Below are 27,626 nucleotides of genomic sequence, written 5' to 3' on the forward strand. Positions count from 1 at the left end.
CGCCATCACTCCTAAAACTTCCCCTGTTTTTTGGGGTTTTTTTTCTCTGATAAGCAGAGTGCTTGCTAGCTCTGTCCTTAGACAGTAAACATGACAAAACTATTGAGGAAAAAACGCCGCGTATATATCGTTTATCATGACTCTGGTTTTACGTGGCCTATCTATGGCATTATTTTTGTGCCACTATTCTGAGCGCACGTAAAAACAAATTGCAGGTGCAAGTGTTGCATTTTGAGGAGAAATTTATTTTGAGCAAAGAAAAGCTACATTTAAGTGAACAAAATTCATTGCTGCGTGCAAAAAATGTATTTCAGTGTTTGCTATTATCCACACACACACACAATAGCAGCCCCTGTCGCTCAGTTTTTGCATTTGCGCTCGCTCACAATGTGTTGCTCGTGCTATCAACATTTCTGCCCGTGCACGCTCAACTCTTTCTCTACGCCATTATATTTGTGCCACAAAACCAGCCAATCACAGACTTGGATGCAAAAAAATCTGATTGGCTGTTCTGGTCTCCAATCAGCTCAAAATGACAAAATGCAGTATCCCAGAATCCATTTCGTCCAAAACTCAAATGAGGCAGTGGCGGAGGAACACAGAGTGGCGGAGTTTGAAATATTACACTTTCTGGGTCACAAAATAAACTTTGAAGATATTTTCATGCAAGAATGGTGCTGTGTAAACTTCAAATATCTGCTCGATTCATCAAGACATCACATATTTGCATAAGTGCTCTAACGTTTTTGGAGATGCCTGTCTCTGTCCTTATCTCTTATAGGGGATGTCCGTGGTGTACTGAAAGTCTTTCAGTACACCACGGACATCCCCAGTTTGAGTACCAGTGATACTGAATATGTCACTGGTTCTTTACATCATATAAATAAAATTGTGTTAAACAAGAAAGTAAAATGCTGTACTTTAATAATTTGTACAAGGGCTTCCTATCATTTTCACTAGAACTTTGGTATAAAATTAGATTGCAAATTCAGCAAACCATTGATGCACTTCGGTTCTTGACAAATTGTTCACGTTAAAGTGATTTTAAAATGTTAGATAAAATTTCCATACTTTTATTTGACAGTCTTGTCTCCCATATCACCACCTTCTTCAGGTAACTCTCCACCTCTCTGCCTTAGAATTATGTGTACTATGGACTGGTGTTGGATTCCACAGTCAGTGAGACAGAGATGATCCTTTAGCTGCCATTACGTGACTCTTTGCATGCATTTTCAAGTACAGACATAACACAGCGTGCAATCCAGCAGTTTACCAGACTCGGAACTAAGCTCATTGGGATTCACTTGCCTTTTGAGATTGCTAAAATGGCTATGATAGGAACTCCATTGTTTGCAGTAAGGCTTAATGACTTTTTAAAATCTATCTATCTACTCAGATCTTATCTGAGGTCAAAGTTCAGTGTTGTGCAAGACAAACCACCATCTTGCTCTTTGTGGAGATAATGTGGGCGGAGCTACAATGGGGAGCTAGATGTGTTTTGTACCCTGACAAAAAAACATGGCAGAAAAGTAGTGATGGCCAAATGAAGCTTTCTGAAGCATTGAAACTTGTATTGAAAAATGGTTCATTACTCAAATGTTTTCAACACAGTCCTCTTTGGTGACATTTGTTGGTCAAAAATATGACGAGAAGTGTGAATCTACAAATTAAAATGAACTGCTTTCTTATGATTGCCAACTCTACAGAGCTGAGCGGATAGCTTCTCCTTGATATGTTGGAGCATGTTCTCACTCCGACCGCGTAATATACTGACGATTTGTCACATCTCGAGGCGTTCCTCAGGAACGTGTTCCAATGATCCGCGCCAGGTTGTGGATGGAATCCAATAGATTGGGCTAGCATGTGGTGCTTTGAACACATATTTTTCGTGGTGAAATTTTTGTTATGTCTGCTAAATTAATAAGTAATTTTGAAGGATTGTTTAAATATATTGTTTAAATACAGGTCATGCTGTGTTCTCCCTTATTTTATGACTTCTTGCCAAAATCCGTTTGGCTCAACACCACCGAACAGAGGCAGCAATATAACATAACTAACATTAACAGTGCAGTGAATCCTGCTTGTGCCGTGATATTCAGGACTGCAAACCGAGCAGCATCACTGACTTTCAGCTTGTAGTGTTTTTGGATATATGACTGACTTTAATTATCCATAAAATCATCACATTCTCTGTAAGATTAAGGTCAACTATTGAACGGCGTATATTTTAAAGTAAAGGCTTTAAAACCAAGTAAACGCTGAAAGTACAAATATCACTAATGTCACATAACTTTGCCGACATGTGGCCAACAGTAATTGTTTAATGTTCTTCATTATTAAACATTTGCACATAAATAAGTGACATAATATTCAGTACTTCCTTTTAAAAGTTTACTCTTCATCCGCCCCTCTTCCGAAGTTTTTCTTCGGCAAAATTATCCACACCCACCTCCACGCTATGCATTCTGGGATATGTTGGGCCACGAAGTCTACACCGCAACATCCTTGAAATTCAGGGAAATGAAGGATGCATTTGAGGCCGCATTTTGAGCAGCCTTTGAATTGGGACAGCCTTCATCGCCTCGCTGTGACGTAATCGGCCTTAAAATGCAGTCTTTAAGGCTGCAGACCCTGAATTGGGATACAACCATAGTCTGTCGCTTTTTAGGTGTGTAACTGCTGCCTCTGTTATTTCCAGAAGGAGTGTGGGAACGAGAGGGCAGTAAGCACAAGTATCACGGGAGCGGAGACACGCAGCACGAGCATTGAGAAGAAGACACGGCACAGGAGTTGGAAACACACAGGGATTTATTGTTGTGCACTATTTACTTCACTGTAAACAAACGCACTGCATTCATCGCCTGCATTTTGGGTCCTATTTCCCCACAGTCCCACGGTCTGCCAGCGCAAACTGTGACAGCACGACTGCTCTCCATCCCTGTGGTTCGTTACAGTAGGTCTTTGTAGTGTCTCACTCAGCTGGAGTCCAGTCCATTCGGTTATATTGTTCATCCACTTTTTCTACGTCCTTCTTCTTCTGCCTCCAAGTACATTTCCTTGTAGGATGTTTTTGCAAGGCCTGATAAGCAGGTGACATGGTTCAGTTTATGTTTCCTCAGTGTTGTCAGTAAGTATTTGTAGGGGCCTAGATTTTGACTGATTCTGTCATGGTACCTGCGTGGTTGTGGTCTGGTCCAGGAAGGTGTTGTTTACAACCTGGTAAATGAACTTCATTTCTAAAGCTAGGATCCCTTTTTTTAACTTTTTGGTGTTTTATGCTTAACTTTCACAGGCATAAAGTAGGATCAAGATTACAAGTGATCACAATGGTCACATTTTAATTCGAAATGTGATCTTCTTATTGGTCCACATAGGTTTTAGTCTGGCCATAGCTGATACTGTTTGTCATACATGCAGTATGTGCCAGAACCTCTTTCCCTGTGTCCCTGTGGGATGGTAAATATGCTAAATGATGTTGTGTTCTTCTGCACACCATACAGGCCACCATTCAAATTTCAGGTTTATAGGGTGGAATAATGTGTAATAATGCATCCCTGGTTTGGGTAAATCTTGCACTGCACCCAATTCCTTCTCCTCAAAGTCCTTTGCACAGAGCTCAGCCATTTCTGAAAGTTATTTCTTATATCAAAAGAATATATATATATATATATATATATATATATGTATATATATATATATATATGTATATATATATATATATATATATATATATATATATATATATATATATATATATACATATATATGTTTTTTTTTTCAACCTTCTCTCATTTATCTGAATTGCCATGCTATTTTCAGAAAGAAAAATCAGCATGACCCTGAGCTTACACTGGATTTTTGAGCCACTAATTTGCACAGCTCTGCACTTTTTACTTAAGTGGACTGGCTTCATTGTTAGTTGATCACCCTGCGATTGCAACATGGTAATAGCTTGTTTCACTTAGCAAATCTTTCCCGTAGCATATAAAAAAAATGTATCCTTTTTTCTTATGAAACCACATGCTCGTTGACTAACAACTTGTCTTGTGATTGTCAGGTTGTTAGCAAAATGAGTGTGCAGTTTCCGTCAGACCCACCTTTTCTCATCCATATATATATATATATATATATATATACATACACCACCCATCTTGAGGAGTTTGCCCCCCCACATATACTAATGTGCCACAGACAGGACTTTAATATCACCAACCATTCCCATGTTATTACAGTGTATCCATATAAAAGGCCCACCTTTTATATTTATTTATATATATATATATGTGTGTGTGTGTATGTGTGTGTATATGTGTGTGTGTATATTTATATATATATATATATATATATATATATATATATATATATATATACATATATATATATATATACATATATATATATATATATATATATATATATATATATATATATATATATATATATATACACATATACATGGAACGCCATAACCAAGTGGCCGGCATAGTATACAGAAACATCTGTGCTGAATATGGCCTGGAAGTCCCGGGGTCAAAAGGGGAGACGCCCCCAAGAGTGGTGGAGAACTCCACAACAAAAAGCTATGCAAGGTTTTGACAGCACTGCATTAATAGGACAATAAAAGAGAAAATACTCTCCAAAGTGGTTATTTAATGAATAGCATCATTTCTAAAGACAAAGAAATACAAAGACTGTTATATAAGCTTTTCAGATAAATGTTTTTTCACATGTTTGCCAGATCTTTAAATCAGAGAGGGGGGGGGGGGGGGGGGGGGGGGGAATAGACTTTACTTTAAAAGGACACTCTGAAATCAAGAAAATCACGTATCCTCCTGATCACATTATTTCTTCTGCCATGCAGGTATAGAGGTCTGTCTAGCGGCGACACCACTGTTGCATGGTTCAAAATATTTTCTTGTCTTTCCTGCACATTCAGTAGTGAGCTTTAGGCAAACAAAACAGAACGACACCTTACATCCAGGACAGACAACATTTTTACATTTCTTTTTGTTATGCTCCACCAGTGAGCCACAGGTGGGACAGGCACGGATTGAGGGACAACCACTGACTCCCCGCACAGACTCAAAGATGATGTCTTTACAGTTTTTCAATGTTTTCAGTGCTTCATTGCAGCAGCCATCATTGTCACAGCGGTCTGACCGTGGCCGTGTACCCTTCCATTCCCTCAAGCACTGCCAGCAGAATTCATAGGTCCGACCTTTTTTTCTGGTGCACAAATTGCAGCGGACACTCAGGTTAGATTCATCCTTTCTCACAACAGCTGAAGTGCATCCAGGGCACTGTGGTGGGATAGGTGGAAGGAGAACACAGCGATTTCTTTGTTTTTCAATTATAGTAGCATGCAAAGCAACTGGTTTTAAGCAAAATCAAAGAGGAGAATTCAAAAGATTGGAGGGGGATCTTTTCTCACATTTGCAGGAAAAAGGTAAATGTAAAAGACACCATTGCTATTCATCTAGAAGCAGAATAAAATGCAAAGAATAAAACTGAACCAACTGAACCAATTATTAATTAAGATTAATAATTAATTAATTAATAGCTAACATTTCATTATTAATTTAGAATAATACTTACTAATTTAGAATCAAAGAAATGCTTGGAAGCATTTAAGGCCAGAGTCTTTTCAAAGTACTCCATTTCCTCAGGGGTCAGAAGAGCCATTTTACGAACCTCCAGGTAACTCCACTCCTTATCACACTTTGTCTGGCCACACACAAGTTTGCTTTCACCCTGTTTTAAAATATATTTTATTTTTATATATTTTATTGATATATAAAGAAAAAAATGATTAGTATATCGTGATTAGTATGATGTGTTGATAACTAAACACACATATTTTACATTGATAGCCTAGTAAAACATGTAACACATACTGAGTTTTCATTTTTATGTCTGAAGAGCTTACTTTCATGGTTATTTTTTTTTAATAATAATACTGATGACTTGTCAATTCAAAACATTTCCCATCTTGTAGTTTAACTTGATTAACTTGTAGTCATTTTTTTTAATACGTTTTTTTTTTTATAGGAACACTAACCTAATAAATTAAAAACAATTTAAAAAATGACGTGTCGAAAGCTCTCTCAAAAGAAAGACCTAATAATTTTAATAAAAATAAGGATTATAGGATTGTAAAATATAACAGAGGCTACCTGGTCCAACAACCGGAGACAATAGTTGGTGAGAGAAGATGGGGTCACAGCATGACCGCAGGACATCAGAGCTCTTCGAGACTTGTAACCCTCATACAGAACTAAAAAAAACAAAACAAAACAAAACACAAGGTTTATCACACACAGGATACAAGATGAGACGGTCTGAAAATTAAAATGGAGCGACATTCTCGGCTACTTACAGTCACATTCATCTTCTCTGTCTACAAATTTAAGAGTAGAGTCGCGTGGATCGTAAAATTTCTCTTTGTAAATTCTCGAATTTGAGCTCATCTCTCGTTCTTTAGTGATAAAAACCAGTGAAGTAAGTTAACGACAGACAACTACTCCTGTCTCACGTCTAAATGTGAGAAACTTTCAATTTCATTTCATTTTAGGGCTTACATTAAGTCACGTGGTTTTCGGTATACTCACGAAAACACCAGAAGTGCACTGAAAGAACCGCCTCTTCATATGGACTGGATAATATTATATTTAGTCTAAAACAACATACACTATTTTAGTCGTTAAAATAAAGAGGGGAAAGGCTGACAAACGCATAGTGTGAAACATACAGGACACTACACTAACTAATAATATCAGATCCCTCTGACAGCGGATTCAGCTCTTCTTATATTTTCAGCACATCGTTCCCGGACATTCGATTTCCGATAAATGACAGGTGCAAGTTAAATGTAAAGACACGGGCGTGTTATTTGCGTCTTCACCATGTAATACGGCCAATGGATTTTCAAAACTGTTTCGTTTCAATACATTAAGCAGCCCACACAAAGTAACACTCGAAATTTCAACATTTTCGATGAGTTGGCAGCCTATTAAATTAACATTTATTTTAATATTCAGTTAATTAATTATATGTTTAAAAGAAATATTCGATTTTTTTCTGATTCTTGTTCCTCCAAAAGCGAAAGCGACAACCCCTATGTGACGTCGGTTTAATAACAGACGAGAAACAACAGCTTCAATTCTCATTCAGAGAGTTAATTGGATGGGACTCACTATTGCCTTAAACGTTAAAAACGCAAGCCATGGGTAAACTCTACCAGGTCAAGGTGTTCGGGATTGAAGGCACAATGAAGGTCATTGATCTTTGCAGCTCAGAGGAGATGATGAAGAAAATGACTGTGCTACAGCTGAAGCAGAAAGTAGTGGAGTGTTTTTCTGCGAGTGTAGGTAAGCTAAAGGCACACACAAAAAGACAGAGAGAGAGAGGAGCTGCATTTGTACAACCCAGTACACCCTACTTAACAACAATGGTAGTCTTTCAAGCAACTTATAATCACCTAATAAATACTTTTAAATAGAAATATGATTTTGTGTTAAACTGTTATTTAGAACTCTTATTCATGTTTTGATTAAAATGAACACATATTTGGATTTTTTTTTTTTTTTTCAGATTTCAGTGCAGATGATCTGCGGATGAACTTTGCAAGCCAGCAGCTGGACGAAGACAACAAACTTCTGTGTTCATATGGAATCCAGCACTTGTCTGTTATCCAGCTGGTGGTGAGGGTCTTTGGAGGACTGGCAGCTTGACAGGCGCCAGCAGAGACCATCATCATCTCCATCATCAACTGTCTACAAATGGGATGATCTCAAAACAATGAAAAAGGGGGAAAAAACACCATTCTCTTTTAAATGACACTTGAACAGGCTATTAGCTGTCTGTCTGTTTTCAAACTGCATATAATTTGTATGTAGGTCAGTGCTGAAAAGGAGATCATGTTGTCAAGGAAAAATAAATAAATATTAATGCCATAGCTAAGGAACATTCTTGACTCTATAGACTTTTATTTAGTTTTAAATTTATTTTTAAATTCTTGACACAAAAGGAAATCTGCTTTCTTGTGAGTTTTCATGTCTGTAGGAAAGTAACAAATGTAAATAAACACAAAATGATACTGACCAAAATCTATTTTCTAAGTTTCACCTTGATACCAAGAAATGTGAAAAGGGGACATTTTAACAAACAATCCTACAGAGAAAAAGGACAATGGTATTGACTTTAAAGAAGTGATTATTCAAGACCTTGAAAATGAGAAGCAGGATTTTAAATTCAATTCTGGATATAAGAGGGAGCCAATTGTTGTCGCAAATCCACTTTGCCAAGAAAATGGACAGGACATCAGTTATACAAATGATATTCTTTATATGAGACTTCAAAAAAGTGGTGTACAACACAAAAAACTGACCAACAAAATATTGTACAGTTATTACTCTATCTTTATTAGTAAATGATGTTACATGGGGATGTGCACTTGTCTGTGTGTCTGTGTTTACTTTTAGATAGTGTCAGGTAGTGACCATACAGAACCCGACTGTGAGACTGAAAGTGTGTGTGTTTTCTGTACACACTGGTGTAGACTTCTCTCATTTATTTGTTTTCTGTAGAATACATTATCTGACAACGACTTTTTAAATATCAGTGAAGATGATGCCATAAACGATGCTAAAGAAATCGTTGTACCAGGAAGTGTATCTTGAAAAATGCAAACACTTCTGCGTCTGATTACCCTATGAGTTGCTAAGAATGTTTGATGCTGTCAGCCACAATTGTAATCTTCTCACGCTATCCAGTGCTACTTTACTTTCATTTTCAGTCTCATACATATTTACAGGAATTCACTTGATTTCTTTACATTCAGATGTGGCCTTTTAATGACTTTTCGAAGCATTAAAACTGCATTGCTGTATTCAAAGCAGGAGAAATGTATAATCTGTAGATAGCAATATTTAACTTGACTGTTGTTGTGCAAAAGAAAGAAGCTCTGACACATAATTCCAAAACAATGGATAGATAATCAGTTATCCATAGATAATCACAAATCAACAGGCTTCTCAAGGCTTTAGTCATATCTCTGTGATCTTTGGGATCACGTCTTTTTCTCATTCTACATATGTACAATCAGTTCAATTCAAATAAGCTTGAGGAATTCACACTAAACACTGAAGCTTTTTATTGTGCTACCTTTTAAATGTACTTTCAGTTTGTCTCCTCTAGCCCCTAGCTGAAAGCACTTGATTATATCAACCATGAAACTCATTCTGAGACAGTGTTGAGTGATTATCCATACCCAGTGATACCTGTTTTGTTTGTTTTTTTAAATTTCAGTTTCTGTTACACATTTATAGAAGTACACGTGATGTTTGTACAGGGTGTGGCTTTCCCTTTTTTAAAGCTGATTTCTACACCGTCTGTTAAGAAACGTTTACTTCATGGTTTAAATTGATTTAATGGTTAAAATTTAAAATGTCTTGTGTGATGAATTTTTCTACTTTAAGGAAATGTAAAGATTTTTTTTACACTGAATGAAGTAACAAAATGTTGTCAAGTTGTCAAGTGAAACAGAATGTATTGTTTAGTCAAGGTTTATACAATTTGTTGTACACTAGTTACTTTCTGTAGCTTATAGATCATAGTCTGACTAATACATTTTACCACTATAACGATTAGTTACAGCACGAATGTCAAGGCACACTCTTGTTTGCCTCTTGCAGATCACAAATACGTATCAGAACCACGGGTAGTTGACGTCAATGATACACTTAGATGCAAATCCATACTACATTGTCTTACGACATATTTCTCTTCGGACTTCAGCTTCTGTGTCCGCTCCCACAGATTCACACAAACTTTTACCACTCGTCCCGCCCCCATAACAGAGAAGAATGACATTGACTGGCTCGTCAGCACAACAACCAATGACAATACAAAGTTAAGGTGACCGACATTAGATGGGTAAACAAAATTAGGTCACACCCCAACATATTGCTCCTGCACAATAAATGAACACTAAATCATGAAATCCTTTTTTTTTATTGAACTCTTAAACTGTAAATGAAGGACCTTGGTAACCAAACATATGATTTTTAAACATTTTATCCACTACATATATTTTAACCACTTTTATAACCATGAACTGCCTTTTTTCAACTTTCCTTTATAATGCAAACCTGAATAATTTCAGACAGGGCTACATGTATTATCTGGTTCATAATGTCTAATATGCTTCATACAGTTAAGTGCAATCCCTACATGCCAGAAACGCAAGCTTAATCTCTCTTAATAAAAATAGTATACATGTATGCCTGAAAAAAAAGTAACAAGTCTGATGTTAAAATACTTTTTATTTTTATTTTAGTAGACACTCAAAACTTACAATAGACTGCTGGGTTTTGGGAGAGAATTGTACAAATATTTTTAAATATAACTTCGTCATCTGTTGAGCAACCTTCAGGATCTTTATGTATCAAAATATTGTTTCTGCTCCCTTTGAAAATTATATATATATATATATATATATACAAACACCCAGCACGCCCCTGCGGGCGGTTTTATCCTTCAAGCTCGGGTCCTCTACCAGAGGCCTGGGAGCTTGAGGGTCCTGCGCAGTATCTTAGCTGTTCCCAGGACTGCGCTCTTCTGGACAGAGATCTCCGATGTTATTCCCGGGATCTGCTGGAGCCACTCGCCTAACTTGGGAGTCACCGCACCTAGTGCTCCGATTACCACGGGGACCACCGATACCTTCACCCTCCACATCCTCTCGAGCTCTTCTCTGAGCCCTTGGTATTTCTCCAGCTTCTCGTGTTCCTTCTTCCTGATATTGCTGTCATTTGGAACCGCTACATCGATCACTACGGCCGTCTTCTTCTGTTTGTCTACTACCACTATGTCCGGTTGGTTAGCCACCACCATTTTGTCCGTCTGTATCTGGAAGTCCCACAGGATCTTAGCTCGGTCATTCTCCACCACCCTTGGGGGCATTTCCCATTTTGACCTCGGGACTTCCAGGTTATACTCGGCACAGATGTTCCTGTACACTATGCCGGCCACTTGGTTATGGCGTTCCATGTATGCCTTGCCTGCTAGCATCTTGCACCCTGCTGTTATGTGCTGGATTGTCTCTGGGGCATCTTTACACAGCCTGCACCTGGGGTCTTGCCTGGTGTGATAGACCCCAGCCTCTATGGATCTTGTACTCAGAGCTTGTTCTTGTGCTGCCATGATTAGTGCCTCTGTGCTGTCTTTCAGTCCAGCTTTGTCCAGCCACTGGTAGGATTTCTGGATATCAGCCACCTCCTCTATCTGCCGGTGGTACATACCGTGCAGGGGCCTGTCCTTCCATGATGGTTCCTCGTCTCCCTCCTCTTTCTTGGGTTTCTGCTGCCTGAGGTATTCACTGAGCACGCTGTCAGTTGGGGCCATCTTCGTGATGTATTCTTGGATGTTCGTTGTCTCATCCTGGACTGTGGTGCTGACACTCACCAGTCCCCGGCCCCCTTCCTTCCGCTTAGCGTACAGCCTCAGGGTGCTGGACTTGGGGTGAAACCCTCCATGCATGGTAAGGAGCTTTCTTGTCTTTATGTCAGTGGCTTCTATCTCCTCCTTTGGCCAGCCTATTACCCCAGCAGGGTACCTGATCACGGGCAGGGCGTACGTGTTGATGGCCCGGATCTTGTTCTTACCGTTCAACTGACTCCTCAGGACTTGCCTGACCCTCTGCAGGTACTTGGTGGTTGCAGCTTTCCTAGCGGCCTCTTCATGGTTCCCATTCGCCTGCGGGATCCCCAGGTACTTGTAACTGTCCTCTATGTCTGCAATGTTGCCTTCTGGTAGTTCAATCCCCTCAGTTCTGACTACCTTCCCTCTCTTTGTTACCATCCGACTACACTTCTCCAGCCCGAACGACATTCCAATGTCATTGCTGTATAGCCTGGTAGTGTGGATCAGTGAATCGATGTCTCGTTCACTCTTGGCATACAACTTGATGTCATCCATGTACAGGAGGTGGCTGACAACTGCTCTGTTCCGTAGTCGGTATCCGTAGCCAGTCTTGTTAATGATCTCACTGAGGGGGTTCAGGCCTATGCAGAACAGCAGTGGGGACAGAGCATCTCCCTGGTAGATCCCGCACTTGATGGTGACTTGTGCTATGGGCTTGGAGTTGGCCTCTAGTGTTGTACGCCACATCCCCATTGAGTTCCTGATGAAGGCTCTTAGGGTCCCATTGATCTTGTACAATTCTAGGCATTCCAGTATCCAGCTGTGGGGCATTGAGTCATAGGCCTTCTTGTAATCAATCCAGGCAGTGCACAGGTTGGTTAGCCTGGTCTTGCAGTCTCGGCTGACTGTTCTGTCTACCAGTAGCTGGTGTTTTGCGCCTCTGGTATTCTTGCCAATTCCTTTCTGTGTCCCGCTCATGTATTGACCCATGTGCCTGTTCATCTTAGCCGATATGATGCCTGACAGGAGCTTCCATGTAGTACTGAGGCAGGTTATTGGTCGGTAGTTGGAGGGGACTGGTCCCTTCTTGGGGTCCTTGGGGATCAGGACCGTCCGACCTTCGGTTAGCCATTCCGGGTGTCTCTCATCAACTAGCAGCTGGTTCATTTGTGCTGCCAGACGCTCGTGGAGTGCAGTCAGCTTCTTCAGCCAGTAGGCGTGAACCATGTCGGGCCCTGGTGCTGTCCAACTCTTCATACTGGAGACCCTTTCTTGGATATCTGCCACCGTGATGGTTACTGGACCCTGTTCAGGGAGGTCGCTATGGTCTGCCCTCAGATCCACTAGCCACTGAGCATTGCCGTTATGGGTTGCGTCCTTCTCCCATATGCTCTTCCAGTATTGCTCCGTCTCCAGCCTTGGTGGTGCTGTTCTCTTATTATTGTTCCCTTGCCACTGAGAGTACACCTTTGCTGGTTCTGTGGAGAACAGCTGGTTTATTCTCCTGCCTTCTATCTCTCTGGTGTACCTCCTCAAGCGGCTGGCCAAGGCTGTGAGTCTTTGCTTGGCAGTTTCCAAGGCCTCAGGTATGGACAGCTTGCTGTATTTCTTATGCACCTTCTTTGTCGCACCTTTCTGCAACTCCGTTAGTTGGCTCACCTCCCTCCGTGCTACTTTGATCTTGCCCTCTAGCCTCCTTCTCCATGGAGGGTACTGCCCCTTGTGGCTGTTCAACTTGTAGCCAAGCATCTCACTGATCACTGCTGCCGTATTGTAGATCAGCTTGTTAGTGTCGGTAATCGTGGCTGTAGGTATCGTCCGTAGTGCTGCATTAACATCATCTAGCAGACCTTCTGAGGGTACTTCACGTAATCTTGGTAACCGGCTACGGGGGGTCCAGGTTTCAAGCTTGGCCATGATCCTATCTTTCAGGTCAGTTCCTCTCGCACTCAATGATCCTTCTCCTGTCGCACTTGGGGCTATGTACCCAATCTTGGGTGGGGGTGATGATATCTCCCCCCTGACCTGGCGTCCTGACTCCTCCTTGCCGTAGCATTTATGTTGTACCTCGTCAATCTCTAGCTGTGAGAGCAGTCCCTTCTTTCGAATGTTGGAACACTGAGCTACTAGTTGTTTCGCCGTCATTGTGGATGTTGGGTATCGAAGAATCCATAGGTCCCTCATCCTATTCATGTAGCCCCTTCCGCCGGGGTTACTTGCGTAGTAGCATTCCAACAACGTCTGGGCAAGAGACCGAAGGCATCGGTCTCTTGCCCACCGATGCCTTCTTGTTCCAGTAGCCCACTTCTCGTCAGGGTGCCCTGGTTCCTCAACACCTGACGCGGACCTTGTTGATCCGGGCGACGTCCGAGCCGGCATGCCTTCATATTTATCTGTCTCGCTCATATCTGCGGTAGGCTCGCTTAGCATAGGGGGTCTAGCCTTAGGACCCTTACTGGATACAGACGCCCCAGGCAGGAATCGAACTTGCGATCCTCTGCTCCAAAGGCGTGTAGTTTAACCACTACGCTATCCAGTGTATATATATACGCTATATATATACATATATATATATATATATGTATATATATATATATATATATATATATATATATATATATATAAATATGAAATAAACCAAACATTAAGATTTAGAATTATATCAACATGAGTAGCGAAAGACCGCAAGGGGTTTGAAAATGATTCGCCGGGAGTCAGTTGTTCTCACCCACTCTAGTGACCCAGGCATCAAGCTGTTGAGATAACAGACGTCTCTGAAAATATCGGAACACTTTTGCAAATAAGTCAAGGTCAAGTTTATTTACATAGCACATTTCCAAACAGTCCATGCTGTACAAAGTTCTTAACAATGTAAAATGCCACTAAAACAAATAAAATGTAAAACAATGATGCAGTAAAACATAGAAAAAGCAAGCAAGCATATGAAATAAGTCAATAAAAACCACTGAAGCAACAACTAAGGCCGTTAAAACGAAAATGTTTAGGTGAAACTGTGTTAAAAGCCAGACCATAAAAATATGTTTTTAGCAACGATTTAAAATGTTTGAGCATTTGTGCAGATCTAATATTTAGGGGAAGACTATTCCAAAGTCTGGGACCTACACAGAGAAGGCTCTGTCGCCACATAACTTAGTGTATGGATAACATTAGTTTTGAAGTGGACTTTATGGTTTTCTCTGGAGCATAAATAAATAGGAGCTCAGATAGGTAAGAAGGAACTTGACCATTAAGTGACTTAAAAACAAAAAGTAAGAGTTTAATTTGGATCTTGTAAGGATCGTTGAGCCAGTGTAGATAGGCTAAAACTGGGGTTATATGCTCCTTCCGGCTCTTTGCTTTTTGATCTTGTACCTACTTTTTATTTATGTTTTTATTTATTTTTTACTATCAGCTAAGTCACTCTGAACATCAATACAGTATGGAAGGACTGAATTATGGGACATTGGGAAACTGTATGGACTTTCCGCATCCCCAAAGTTGGATTTTACACCTTTGATATAAAGTTTGGTCCCTGATCAGTTTGAACAACTCTGGGTAACCCAAAAGTTGAAAAGAATTTTGTGAGGGTTTTCACAACGTTCTTTGCCTTTAATGTATGTAATGGAATTGCCTCTGGAAAACGAGTGGCAGCGCACATTACCGTTAATATGTACTGGTGGCCTGATTTTGTTTTTAGCAACGGGCCCACACAGTCCAACAGAACTCTCTCAAACGGCTCACCCAGCGCTGGAATCGGGTGAAGAGGCGCTGGCGGAATCGGTTTATTTGGCTTTCCCACTACCTGGCATGTATGACATGAGCGACAATATTGAACCACATCCAATTTTAGTCAAGGCCAAAAGAAGTTACGTAGTACACGGTGATACGTCTTTTTGACCCCAAGATGTCCAGCTAAGCTGGCATCATGCGCAAGACTGAGAATCTGGAGTCTATATTCCTTTGGCACCAGAACCTGACTTACTCTATGTAAATCAGTTGAGTCAGGAGACCAAGATTGCAACAGCACACCGTTCTCAAGGAAATATTTTACTGGAGCTTTAGATCCCTCTCTGTCCACAACAGAGGAAAAACAAGGCACCAGTGAAGGATCACCCTGCTGTGCTCTGATCAACATTTCTCTAGTCATGTTCAAGCTCTGATAAATGTCCACAGGAATCATTTCACGTCACATGTTGAGATTTTTACAGAATCAATGGGTGACACGAAAGAGTCGTCTTCATCAAGCGTAGCCATAAACGACCCCGACAAATCCACAATCTCACCCATTTTACGAGCCTGCGCACAAGTAATTGCGCACGCAGGAAACACCTTTGAAGCAGGGGAGCCTGAGTCAGCAGCAAGGGTAGGAACATCAACAACTTGCCCACCAGCTAGATCATTACCAAGAATGAAGGAAACTCCTTCGATTGGTAATCGCTGGCACACGGCAACTTTAATGTAGCCCGACACTAACGGCGAAGGCAGGTGTACTATATGCAGAGGGGCTTTGGTGACACTCATTTTTATTCCCCACACTAGTATGTCGGAACCACAGGATGTTTTTTCAGACAAAGGCAGCACAGACTCTAGTAAAAATGTGTGGTACGCACCCGTATGTCTAAGAATCGTGACTGGCACTTTATCATTTTCTTTACCCATCAACGAAACAAAGCCGCGTGACACAAATGGTAGAAACTGCGGATCAATGTCAGTTTTCGGGTTTTGTTCAGCCTCCAGACGCACCTTTGGCGAGCAAGTGGTTTTAATCAAACCCACGCCTGCGGGGGATTTAGTGCCCCTCGCTTCTTTTCTTTTTAATACTCGACACGCAGCAATCAAATGTCCTGAGTCGTGACAGTAAAAACATTCTCGCCCGTTTGATTTAGCAATGAACGCTGATACATTTTTACGCGCTGCTTTTGGTGACTTTTTTCGTTCAGGGAAATTTTCCTGAAACTAATTCTGTGCACAGAACACACTTTTGTGCATTAAAACAAACTCGTCAGCCAGGAGTGCCGCGTTAGTGAGAGATGACACCTTTTGTTCGTTTAAATAAGTCATGATGCGTTCAGGCAAGCACTTTTTAAACTCCTCCAGTAAAATAAGTGCTTTCAGCTCTTCCACGGTTTTAACTTTACATGAACAACACCATTTCTCGAACAACGCATTCTTTTCTCGTGCAAACTCAACAAAAGTCTGGTTAGCAGTTTTATTAAGATTCCTAAATTTCTGCCGATATGCTTCAGGGACAAGTTCATACGCCTGCAGCACAGTTTTCTTAAGATTTTCATAATCTAAACTCTGCTCGACAGGCTTGAACACACTTCTTGGGCTTTTCCCACAAGTAGGAGTCTACCTCAGACTCGCGAAACGGGGGAACCAATTTGATGTGCTTACTTATATCAAAACTAGCAGAAGAAGAAACACTTGTGCTTGATGACATTGGGGAACCTTTAGCTGAGCCCTTTTCAAGCTCAAGAGCTCTGATACGGAGATGCATAGCTTGCACTTCCAGCTCCTTGTTGCGGGTCTCCACCTCTCTTATGCGGAGCGTAAGGCGCAGATCCTCAGTTGACGTACCTTCACTGGATTCAGAAATCCGATCAGCCTCCGTGCCAGCAGCAGCGTTAGCATCCGCTTCAGATGCAGTGCCATCTGCCCCTTTCACTGACTTGTTTTCAGCATCCCCTCGTGGTAGAAGCACACCTTTCTCCACTAGCTTTTCAGTCAGGGTTTCCTTCAACTCTGCCTTGCGAGCACTGTAAGACACTTCCACATTACAAGAGTTAGCCACAATGAGCAGGTCCGCTTTCTTACGTTTGTCAATTTTTTCCCATGAAGGTGCCTTCACAAAATCTTCAAGTGAAAAATCCATTCTCACACCCCCCCACACAAAAAATAAAACTGCCAACCAGAACAGGACACGCCAACCCAACTCACCAAAAAGCGAGAAAAGACACGGAACGAGCCCCCAATTATGTTATGGCCCGTCTAGGCGCGGCCAGACCACAACATAAAGGGTGATCCATCCCCGTCCAACCCCAAGCAGCACTTCACACAATTAGTACTTTGAGACAGTGATTTATTTACAATGAGTGAATTTAAACAAAGGAAGGGAGCGAATTATAACTTCGGGGTGAACCCAAGGCCAAAACAACAAACAAAAGGTAGCCTATCTCAGGAGTAAATACAACTTACCTAGTCAAAAGAACTAAACCAAACAACAATTACTTTCCTCCCTACCTAACAAAAAACAGGAGAAAACTAATCAAACAAATAGGCGGTCCACCCCTACATGCTCCTACATTAAACCAACATAGTGAAACACACGGTCTGCCGGTTGGGTTGGGCCGAGGATGAATGACCTGGCAGTCCCTGGCGGTGTCTTCTTATGCGCTGCCTCCTGGTCGTTAGCCAATCGGTACGATCCATCCACCCTGGATGCACCAATCATGGAGGAGCACCTGCACACTCAAATTTACATATTATAATTACGACAACAGTCGTAACACTGGGTTACACTCTCCCCAGCTAAATGTCATGCACGTCTCATTGCATGTGTAGCCAGTACTGTCCCTATGTACTGTTTAGATTTTTTTCTGATTCTTGTTCCTCCAAAAGCGAAAGCGACAACCCCTATGTGACGTCGGTTTAATAACAGACGAGAAACAACAGCTTCAATTCTCATTCAGAGAGTTAATTGGATGGGACTCACTGTTGCCTTCAACGTTAAACACGCAAGCCATGGGTAAACTCTACCAGGTCAAGGTGTTCGGGATTGAAGGCACAATGAAGGTCATTGATCTTTGCAGCTCAGAGGAGATGATGAAGAAAATGACTGTGCTACAGCTGAAGCAGAAAGTAGTGGAGTGTTTTTCTGCGAGTGTAGGTAAGCTAAAGGCACACACAAAAAGACAGAGAGAGAGAGGAGCTGCATTTGTACAACCCAGTACACCCTACATTAGTTTTCATGCTTTTTCCCCCCCCCTTGGTGTATTATTGTCACCATAACAGTAGTGCTGTAAAATGAAGTAAACTGGTGGTGGTCAGAGGGCCCGGTGGCGCCAGTGTCCGGCAGCCTCGCCTCTGTCAGTGCGCCCCAGGGTGGCTGTGGCTACAATGTAGCTTACCATCACCAGTGTGTGAATGTGTGTGTGAATGGGTGGATGACTGGATGTGTAAAGCGCTTTGGGGTCCTTAGGGACTAGTAGGGCGCTATATAAATACAGGCCATTTACCATTTACCATTTACTTAACAACAATGGTAGTCTTTCAAGCAACTTATAATCACCTAATAAATACTTTTAAATAGAAATATAATTTTGTGTTAAACTGTTATTTAGAACTCTTATTCATGTTTTGATTAAAATGAACACATATTTGGATTTTTTTTTTTTTTTCAGATTTCAGTGCAGATGATCTGCGGATGATGTTTGCAAGCCAGCATCTGGACGAAGACAACAAACTTCTGTGTTCATATGGAATCCAGCACTTGTCTGTTATCCAGCTGGTGGTGAAGGTCTTTGGAGGACTGGCAGCTTGACAGGCGGCAGCAGAGACCATCATCATCTCCATCATCAACTGTCTACAAATGGGATGATCTCAAAACAATGAAAAAGGGGGAAAAAACACCATTCTCTTTTAAATGACACTTGAACAGGCTATTAGCTGTCTGTCTGTTTTCAAACTGCATATAATTTGTATGTAGGTCAGTGCTGAAAAGGAGATCATGTTGTCAAGGAAAAATAAATAAATATTAATGCCATAGCTAAGGAACATTCTTGACTCTATAGACTTTTATTTAGTTTTAAATTTATTTTTAAATTCTTGACACAAAAGGAAATCTGCTTTCTTGTGAGTTTTCATGTCTGTAGGAAAGTAACAAATGTAAATAAACACAAAATGATACTGACCAAAATATATTTTCTAAGTTTCACCTTGATACCAAGAAATGTGAAAAGGGGACATTTTAACAAACAATCCTACAGAGAAAAAGGGCAATGGTATTGACTTTAAAGAAGTGATTATTCAAGACCTTGAAAATGAGAAGCAGGATTTTAAATTCAATTCTGGATATAAGAGGGAGCCAATTGTTGTAGCAAATCCACTTTGCCAAGAAAATGGACAGGACATCAGTTATACAAATGATATTCTTTATATGAGACTTCAAAAAAGTGGTGTACAACACAAAAAACTGACCAACAAAAAACTGACTGTGGCAGAACTAGTTTTTTAGCATTACTCTAAGACAGGATGTTTCTAATGTTACAGATACTGCGCAACTGAAAGAAAGTAGTTCTAAATATCTGGTTGATAAGTATATTGTACAGTTATTACTCTATCTTTATTAGTAAATGATGTTACATGGGGATGTGCACTTGTCTGTGTGTCTGTGTTTACTTTTAGATAGTGTCAAGTAGTGACCATACAGAACCCGACTGTGAGACTGAAAGTGTGTGTGTTTTCTGTACACACTGGTGTAGACTTCTCTCATTTATTTGTTTTCTGTAGAATACATTATCTGACAACGACTTTTTAAATATCAGTGAAGATGATGCCATAAACGATGCTAAAGAAATCGTTGTACCAGGAAGTGTATCTTGAAAAATGCAAACACTTCTGCGTCTGATTACCCTATGAGTTGCTAAGAATGTTTGATGCTGTCAGCCACAATTGTAATCTTCTCACGCTATCCAGTGCTACTTTACTTTCATTTTCAGTCTCACACATATTTACAGGAATTCACTTGATTTCTTTACATTCAGATGTGGCCTTTTAATGACTTTTCGAAGCATTAAAACTGCATTGCTGTATTCAAAGCAGGAGAAATGTATAATCTGTAGATAGCAATATTTAACTTGACTGTTGTTGTGCAAAAGAAAGAAGCTCTGACACATAATTCCAAAACAATGGATAGATAATCAGTTATCCATAGATAATCACAAATCAACAGGCTTCTCAAGGCTTTAGTCATATCTCTGTGATCTTTGGGATCACGTCTTTTTCTCATTCTACATATGTACAATCAGTTCAATTCAAATAAGCTTGAGGAATTCACACTAAACACTGAAGCTTTTTATTGTGCTACCTTCATTTTTTTAAATGTACTTTCAGTTTGTCTCCTCTAGCCCCTAGCTGAAAGCACTTGATCATGTCAACCATGAAACTCATTCTGAGACAGTGTTGAGTGATTATCCATACCCAGTGATACCTGTTTTGTTTGTTTTTTTAAATTTCAGTTTCTGTTACACATTTATAGAAGTACACGTGATGTTTGTACAGGGTGTGGCTTTCCCTTTTTTAAAGCTGATTTCTACACCGTCTGTTAAGAAACGTTTACTTCATGGTTTAAATTGATTTAATGGTTAAAATTTAAAATGTCTTGTGTGATGAATTTTTCTACTTTAAGGAAATGTAAAGATTTTTTTTACACTGAATGAAGTAACAAAATGTTGTCAAGTTGTCAAGTGAAACAGAATGTATTGTTTAGTCAAGGTTTATACAATTTGTTGTACACTAGTTACTTTCTGTAGCTTATAGATCATAGTCTGACTAATACATTTTACCACTATAACGATTAGTTACAGCACGAATGTCAAGGCACACTCTTGTTTGCCTCTTGCAGATCACAAATACGTATCAGAACCACGGGTAGTTGACGTCAATGATACACTTAGATGCAAATCCATACTACATTGTCTTACGACATATTTCTCTTCGGACTTCAGCTTCTGTGTCCGCTCCCACAGATTCACACAAACTTTTACCACTCGTCCCGCCCCCATAACAGAGAAGAATGACATTGACTGGCTCGTCAGCACAACAACCAATGACAATACAAAGTTAAGGTGACCGACATTAGATGGGTAAACAAAATTAGGTCACACCCCAACATATTGCTCCTGCACAATAAATGAACACTAAATCATGAAATCCTTTTTTTTTATTGAACTCTTAAACTGTAAATGAAGGACCTTGGTAACCAAACATATGATTTTTAAACATTTTATCCACTACATATATTTTAACCACTTTTATAACCATGAACTGCCTTTTTTCAACTTTCCTTTATAATGCAAACCTGAATAATTTCAGACAGGGCTACATGTATTATCTGGTTCATAATGTCTAATATGCTTCATACAGTTAAGTGCAATCCCTACATGCCAGAAACGCAAGCTTAATCTCTCTTAATAAAAATAGTATACATGTATGCCTGAAAAAAAAGTAACAAGTCTGATGTTAAAATACTTTTTATTTTTATTTTAGTAGACACTCAAAACTTACAATAGACTGCTGGGTTTTGGGAGAGAATTGTACAAATATTTTTAAATATAACTTCGTCATCTGTGGAGCAACCTTCAGGATCTTTATGTATCAAAATATTGTTTCTGCTCCCTTTGAAAATTATATATATATATATATATATATATATATATATATATATATATATATATATATATATATATACAGTACAGCCTACTTAACAACAATGGTAGTCTTTCAAGCAACTTATAATCACCTAATAAATACTTTTAAATAGAAATATAATTTTGTGTTAAACTGTTATTTAGAACTCTTATTCATGTTTTGATTAAAATGAACACATATTTGGATTTTTATTTTTTTTTCAGATTTCAGTGCAGATGATCTGCGGATGATGTTTGCAAGCCAGCATCTGGACGAAGACAACAAACTTCTGTGTTCATATGGAATCCAGCACTTGTCTGTTATCCAGCTGGTGGTGAAGGTCTTTGGAGGACTGGCAGCTTGACAGGCGGCAGCAGAGACCATCATCATCTCCATCATCAACTGTCTACAAATGGGATGATCTCAAAACAATGAAAAAGGGGGAAAAAACACCATTCTCTTTTAAATGACACTTGAACAGGCTATTAGCTGTCTGTCTGTTTTCAAACTGCATATAATTTGTATGTAGGTCAGTGCTGAAAAGGAGATCATGTTGTCAAGGAAAAATAAATAAATATTAATGCCATAGCTAAGGAACATTCTTGACTCTATAGACTTTTCAATTCAATTCAATTCAATTCAATTTTATTTATATAGCGCCAAATCACAACAAATGTCGCCTCAAGGCGCTTCATACTTTTATTTAGTTTTAAATTTATTTTTAAATTCTTGACACAAAAGGAAATCTGCTTTCTTGTGAGTTTTCATGTCTGTAGGAAAGTAACAAATGTAAATAAACACAAAATGATACTGACCAAAATCTAAGTTTCACCTTGATACCAAGAAATGTGAAAAGGGGACATTTTAACAAACAATCCTACAGAGCAAAAGGGCAATGGTATTGACTTTAAAGAAGTGATTATTCAAGACCTTGAAAATGAGAAGCAGGATTTTAAATTCAATTCTGGATATAAGAGGGAGCCAACTGTTGTAGCAAATCCACTTTGCCAAGAAAATGGACAGGACATCAGTTATACAAATGATATTCTTTATATGAGACTTCAAAAAAGTGGTGTACAACACAAAAAACTGACCAACAAAAAACTGACTGTGGCAGAACTAGTTTTTTAGCATTACTCTAAGACAGGATGTTTCTAATGTTACAGATACTGCACAACTGAAAGAAAGTAGTTCTACATATCTGGTTGATAAGTATATTGTACAGTTATTACTCTATCTTTATTAGTAAATGATGTTACATGGGGATGTGCACTTGTCTGTGTGTCTGTGTTTACTTTTAGATAGTGTCAGGTAGTGACCATACAGAACCCGACTGTGAGACTGAAAGTGTGTGTGTTTTCTGTACACACTGGTGTAGACTTCTCTCATTTATTTGTTTTCTGTAGAATACATTATCTGACAACGACTTTTTAAATATCAGTGAAGATGATGCCATAAACGATGCTAAAGAAATCGTTGTACCAGGAAGTGTATCTTGAAAAATGCAAACACTTCTGCGTCTGATTACCCTATGAGTTGCTAAGAATGTTTGATGCTGTCAGCCACAATTGTAATCTTCTCACGCTATCCAGTGCTACTTTACTTTCATTTTCAGTCTCACACATATTTACAGGAATTCACTTGATTTCTTTACATTCAGATGTGGCCTTTTAATGACTTTTCGAAGCATTAAAACTGCATTGCTGTATTCAAAGCAGGAGAAATGTATAATCTGTAGATAGCAATATTTAACTTGACTGTTGTTGTGCAAAAGAAAGAAGCTCTGACACATAATTCCAAAACAATGGATAGATAATCAGTTATCCATAGATAATCACAAATCAACAGGCTTCTCAAGGCTTTAGTCATATCTCTGTGATCTTTGGGATCACGTCTTTTTCTCATTCTACATATGTACAATCAGTTCAATTCAAATAAGCTTGAGGAATTCATACTAAACACTGAAGCTTTTTATTGCTTCACCTTAAGCAATCAGCATTTTTCAAGCACTTTCAGTTTTGCCTCTTGTCCTGTGAGTCAAACTGAAAGCACCTGAAAGTATCAACCACTAATCTCTTTCTGAGACAGTGTTGAGCGATTATACACACCTTGAGGTGGGTAGTTAAGAAGTTGTTTCTGGTATCTGTACTTTACTTGAGTAGTTTTTCTGACTACTTTTTACTTTTACTCCCTATATTTTGAAATGAATATCTGTACTTTCTACTCCTTACATTTTCAAAACAGGCTTGTTACTTTTGCTTTAGTATTTGAGAGGAGTTATTATTTCATCACTGTGAGCCTCTGTTATGGAAAATCTTGAATAATACTGCAACCACCAGGCGAGCGTGTCTTTTGAAGTGAGGTTTACCAAAAAAAGAAAAGAAAAACACTGCAGTGGAGAAAATGTTCAGGTCAAACACCAAACAATTTCTGAAAAAAGACACCGCCCTGAAGCATTTTAGACCTTCCCAGAACACTCTCAAACAATGGACATTCCACAGCACATCATATGTCTCAATGATAATGTGTGCCAAAGTCAAAGGTTAAAAGTGCAATGGTGTTTTTTGTTTGTTTTGTTTCTGTTTTTTGCCACAACACCGGGACAACTGCAGGTGTCCGTAAGTTGCAGTTGCGGTACTAGTGCATTTAGATAGCGCTACTGAAAAGGAGCAAGAATAAAAACAGTTCTTTTAAGTGGCGTGCAAATTTAAATGCAACTACTGCTGTCAGTGTTAATCAGAGGTGGGTAGTAACGAGCTACATTTACTCCGTTACATTTACTTGAGTAAGTTTTTGAAAAAAAAAAAAAAAGTACTTTTTGAGTACCTTTTTTGCACGATACTTTTTACTGTAACTTGAGTACATTTATGAAGAAGAAACGGTACTTTTACTCCGCTACATTTGCAAAATTCGACTCGTTACTTTTTTAAAAAATTAGTTTAACACATTAGATAACATGCCGTCAGTGGAGTTTCCGGTAACTTTTTCACCAATAAGATGTGGCCATGCAGTCACGTGACTAGTTTGAAACCGTGGCAGGCAGAGCGGCCCAAGCGTTTCAAAGTAGCGACACTTTGGGGGGGTGATAAATACATTTTACAGGGTTTATTTATCGAATAAAATACGTTAAATGTCACCGTTATTATTAGCTGGGGCCGACCCCAGCGGGGGTGTCCAAATTCAGAGGCTGCTTCCACCTGAGGACCCGGCCTTCGCGGTCTAAAGAAAGCCAGGTAGTACATCACGAGCTCCCTCGGTGGAGTGAAACTGCCGTCTGCTCCTTGTTATCTAAAATATATCTGGGCGCTGACTTAAACTCTGGACCGTCTCACACTTTGTTTAATCATTTTCTGTTTGACGTTTATTCAGCTGTGTGAAAACCCCGGAGGAACCGGGGATTAATAAAGTTAAATTTAATTTAATCTAATCTAATAACTTTAATCTCAGCCAAACCGATTTACTCACGAACAAATAAAACACTGAAAGAGCCAAACAATAACATTTTAAGTTATCAAAGTGACTTATCTTATACATCTTATATATCATGTTTAACCCGAGTAGCAAAAGACCGCGGGGGTTTGAAGACGATGTGTCGGTCAGCTCAGATATTTGAAGTTTACACAGCTACATTCTCACCTGAAAATATTTTAAACGTTTTTTTGCGACCAAGAAAGAGAAATAAGAGTAATATTAAAACTAAGTTGCTGCCATTGGTGGAAACTGGAATTGGCTGGGCCGCGCTGTGAATTCCACGATATGGTTTTTCAATTTTGTTGTCCGGGTGGAGAAATTTGGGAGAATGGTGGCTCCGGGAGATTTTCGGGAGGGCACTGAAATTCGGGATTCTCCTGGAAAAATTGGGAGGGTTGGCATGTATGGTTGTGGCAACATCACTAACCATGTCAAACACCTCAGAGTAAATCATATCACAGAATATGACAAGCGTATGTTGAGACGAACTGAAGAGGAGGAGAGGGACAGGTGCTGCTAGGGCGAGACAGACGTCTCTCGGAGTCCTTTAGTGCTGCAGGCAGGCAAGGAGTTCAAATAGGCACAACTTCAGTTTTTTTATTTCTATATGATGAACTCTGCATTATTAAGTGATAAGAACAAGTAATCTGATGTCCTGTAATCATTATGAAGCTATAATTTGAGATACAATAAATAAAATAAGTTTTTCTACAAAGTATCGGTATCGGATCAGTATCGTCGATACCACCCTGAATATTACTTGGCATCGGATCGGAAAGGAAATCAGTGGTATCGCACATCACTACTTATCATACAAAATCTGTCCCTCACTCTCCCTCTCTGTCTTTCACTCGCACAGACACACACACCACCAACTTTGCTAAATTACTAATGAAAAGCATTGACCAGACAGCTTTGATTGAGCTGCAATGTCCATCCAACTCTTTTCATGGTTGTTGTAGTCGTGATAATTTTGTGAGGTCACATTGAAAAGCCTCGGATACATAAGCGTAGAGCTGCCACCCAGGCAAAAAAAAATAAAAAATAGAGCTATATCACGTTATAACGTGAAAGGTTTATTGTTCTAACAATATACTTTTAATGTTTGTACAATATACATTTCATGTTTGAACAATATAATATCACGTTATTACAATATACATAATTATCACGTTCGTACAATATAAATATTATGTTGTACGAATGTGAAAAGTATATTATAGATATTATATATTATAGAAGAAAAAAGTTCAAATGTTCTGTTTCACATACAAATTAGTTTGAGAATTGTAGGAAAAGATATGGTGAACTGTTTTTCTATTACTATGCCAACCCTTTTTAGTTTTGTAAATATTGGCAATTTTTATATTTGATATAGGCCATCCAATTAAGGTTAATGTCAAGTTGTATAATCTGATGAGGAAGATTTAATTTCAGTTTATGGTTTTATTTTTCAGTTTTCCCCCTGAGGGATTGCCACCTTAACATGGTCAGGGGGCAGTAGCGGTTTTTGATACGGGTGACATGGGCGGTTGCCCGGGGCGGCATCATGGTGGGGGGCGGCATCACGGGTATCGGCAAAGAAAACAAAACAAAAAATTACTCGTACTTATGCTGCCCCGACATCATGCCAGCGCATATCGGGAATGGCATAGGCACCGATTTCTATCGCCCATTTGCTGGGAGTAAGGGCGCCCTCCGTTTGCGAGGTGCGCCTGCTGCTTGCTGCACAGTGAGGAGAGGACGGGGCGGCGGCGGAGTCTCTGGCTGGCTGGAGCAGCATCTAATAACCAGCTCGCAAAATAAAACAAAATTAAAACAAACCAACAAACATGAAAGCACCAGACATTATGATACAGACTTATAATTTGCACCGATGTTTTTTCGAAATTCTAGTCCAGTATACAGAGAGATGAGACGACGTGGCTCCAGTTACAGCAGTGCAAGTAAACAAACAATAAATATAAGAAGAGTAAGAAAATAAATATACACTTTAAGACATGTGGTAAAGGGATCAATAACAATTTAAAATTTATAATTTGCAGTTTGATGATTTAAGGTCTCACACACAACCCGTCGAAAGGGGAGGGGGGCCTGCTTCTTCCAAATAGAGCACATTTCATTCATAATGTTGTAAATCCAAGCCCATTATGTATTCATGATTTGGACCCTGGGTTGTGCGAAATCCCAGAAATAAACCGTAGACAAATCGAATCTGTGAACTAAGGTGTAGGTCTATTAGGTTATGATGGGTTTAGATTTTATTATTGTCATTTGTATTAGGAAATATTTAACCATATATGCTTAGAGATGTATAATAAGTT

The 27,626-nt window shown here is 39.4% G+C and overlaps 1 protein-coding gene and 1 long non-coding RNA gene across 2 annotated transcripts in view; both read right to left on the minus strand.

Annotated features, from left to right (window-relative positions):
- The window catches only part of LOC146522036 (uncharacterized), a 196,608-nt gene that overhangs the window by 9,806 nt on the left and 159,176 nt on the right, over window positions 1-27,626 (minus strand). The window lies entirely within an intron of this gene.
- Window positions 4,783-6,622, minus strand: LOC146522038 (putative E3 ubiquitin-protein ligase RNF144A-A). Its single transcript, XM_085150080.1, has 4 exons — window positions 6,377-6,622; window positions 6,174-6,274; window positions 5,596-5,751; window positions 4,783-5,300 (listed from the first exon to the last, which is right to left on the minus strand). The coding sequence occupies exons 1-4, from the start codon at window positions 6,465-6,467 to the stop codon at window positions 4,842-4,844; spliced, it is 807 nt and encodes a 268-aa protein (XP_085006206.1). The 5' UTR covers window positions 6,468-6,622; the 3' UTR covers window positions 4,783-4,841.

The sequence above is a fragment of the Neolamprologus multifasciatus genome, chromosome 3 (genome assembly GCF_963576455.1).
Source record: "Neolamprologus multifasciatus chromosome 3, fNeoMul1.2, whole genome shotgun sequence".
NCBI lineage: Eukaryota > Metazoa > Chordata > Actinopteri > Cichliformes > Cichlidae > Neolamprologus > Neolamprologus multifasciatus.

Excerpts from the sequence above, each read along its gene's own strand:
- LOC146522038 (XM_085150080.1), bottom strand. The coding sequence starts at position 6,467 with ATGAGCTCAAATTCGAGAATTTACAAAGAGAAATTTTACGATCCACGC. Across the intron at positions 6,275-6,376 it reads CAGAGAAGATGAATGTGACT|TTCTGTATGAGGGTTACAAG; the intron begins GTAAGTAGCCGA and ends TGTTTTTTTTAG. Across the intron at positions 5,752-6,173 it reads GTCTCCGGTTGTTGGACCAG|GGTGAAAGCAAACTTGTGTG; the intron begins GTAGCCTCTGTT and ends ATTTTAAAACAG.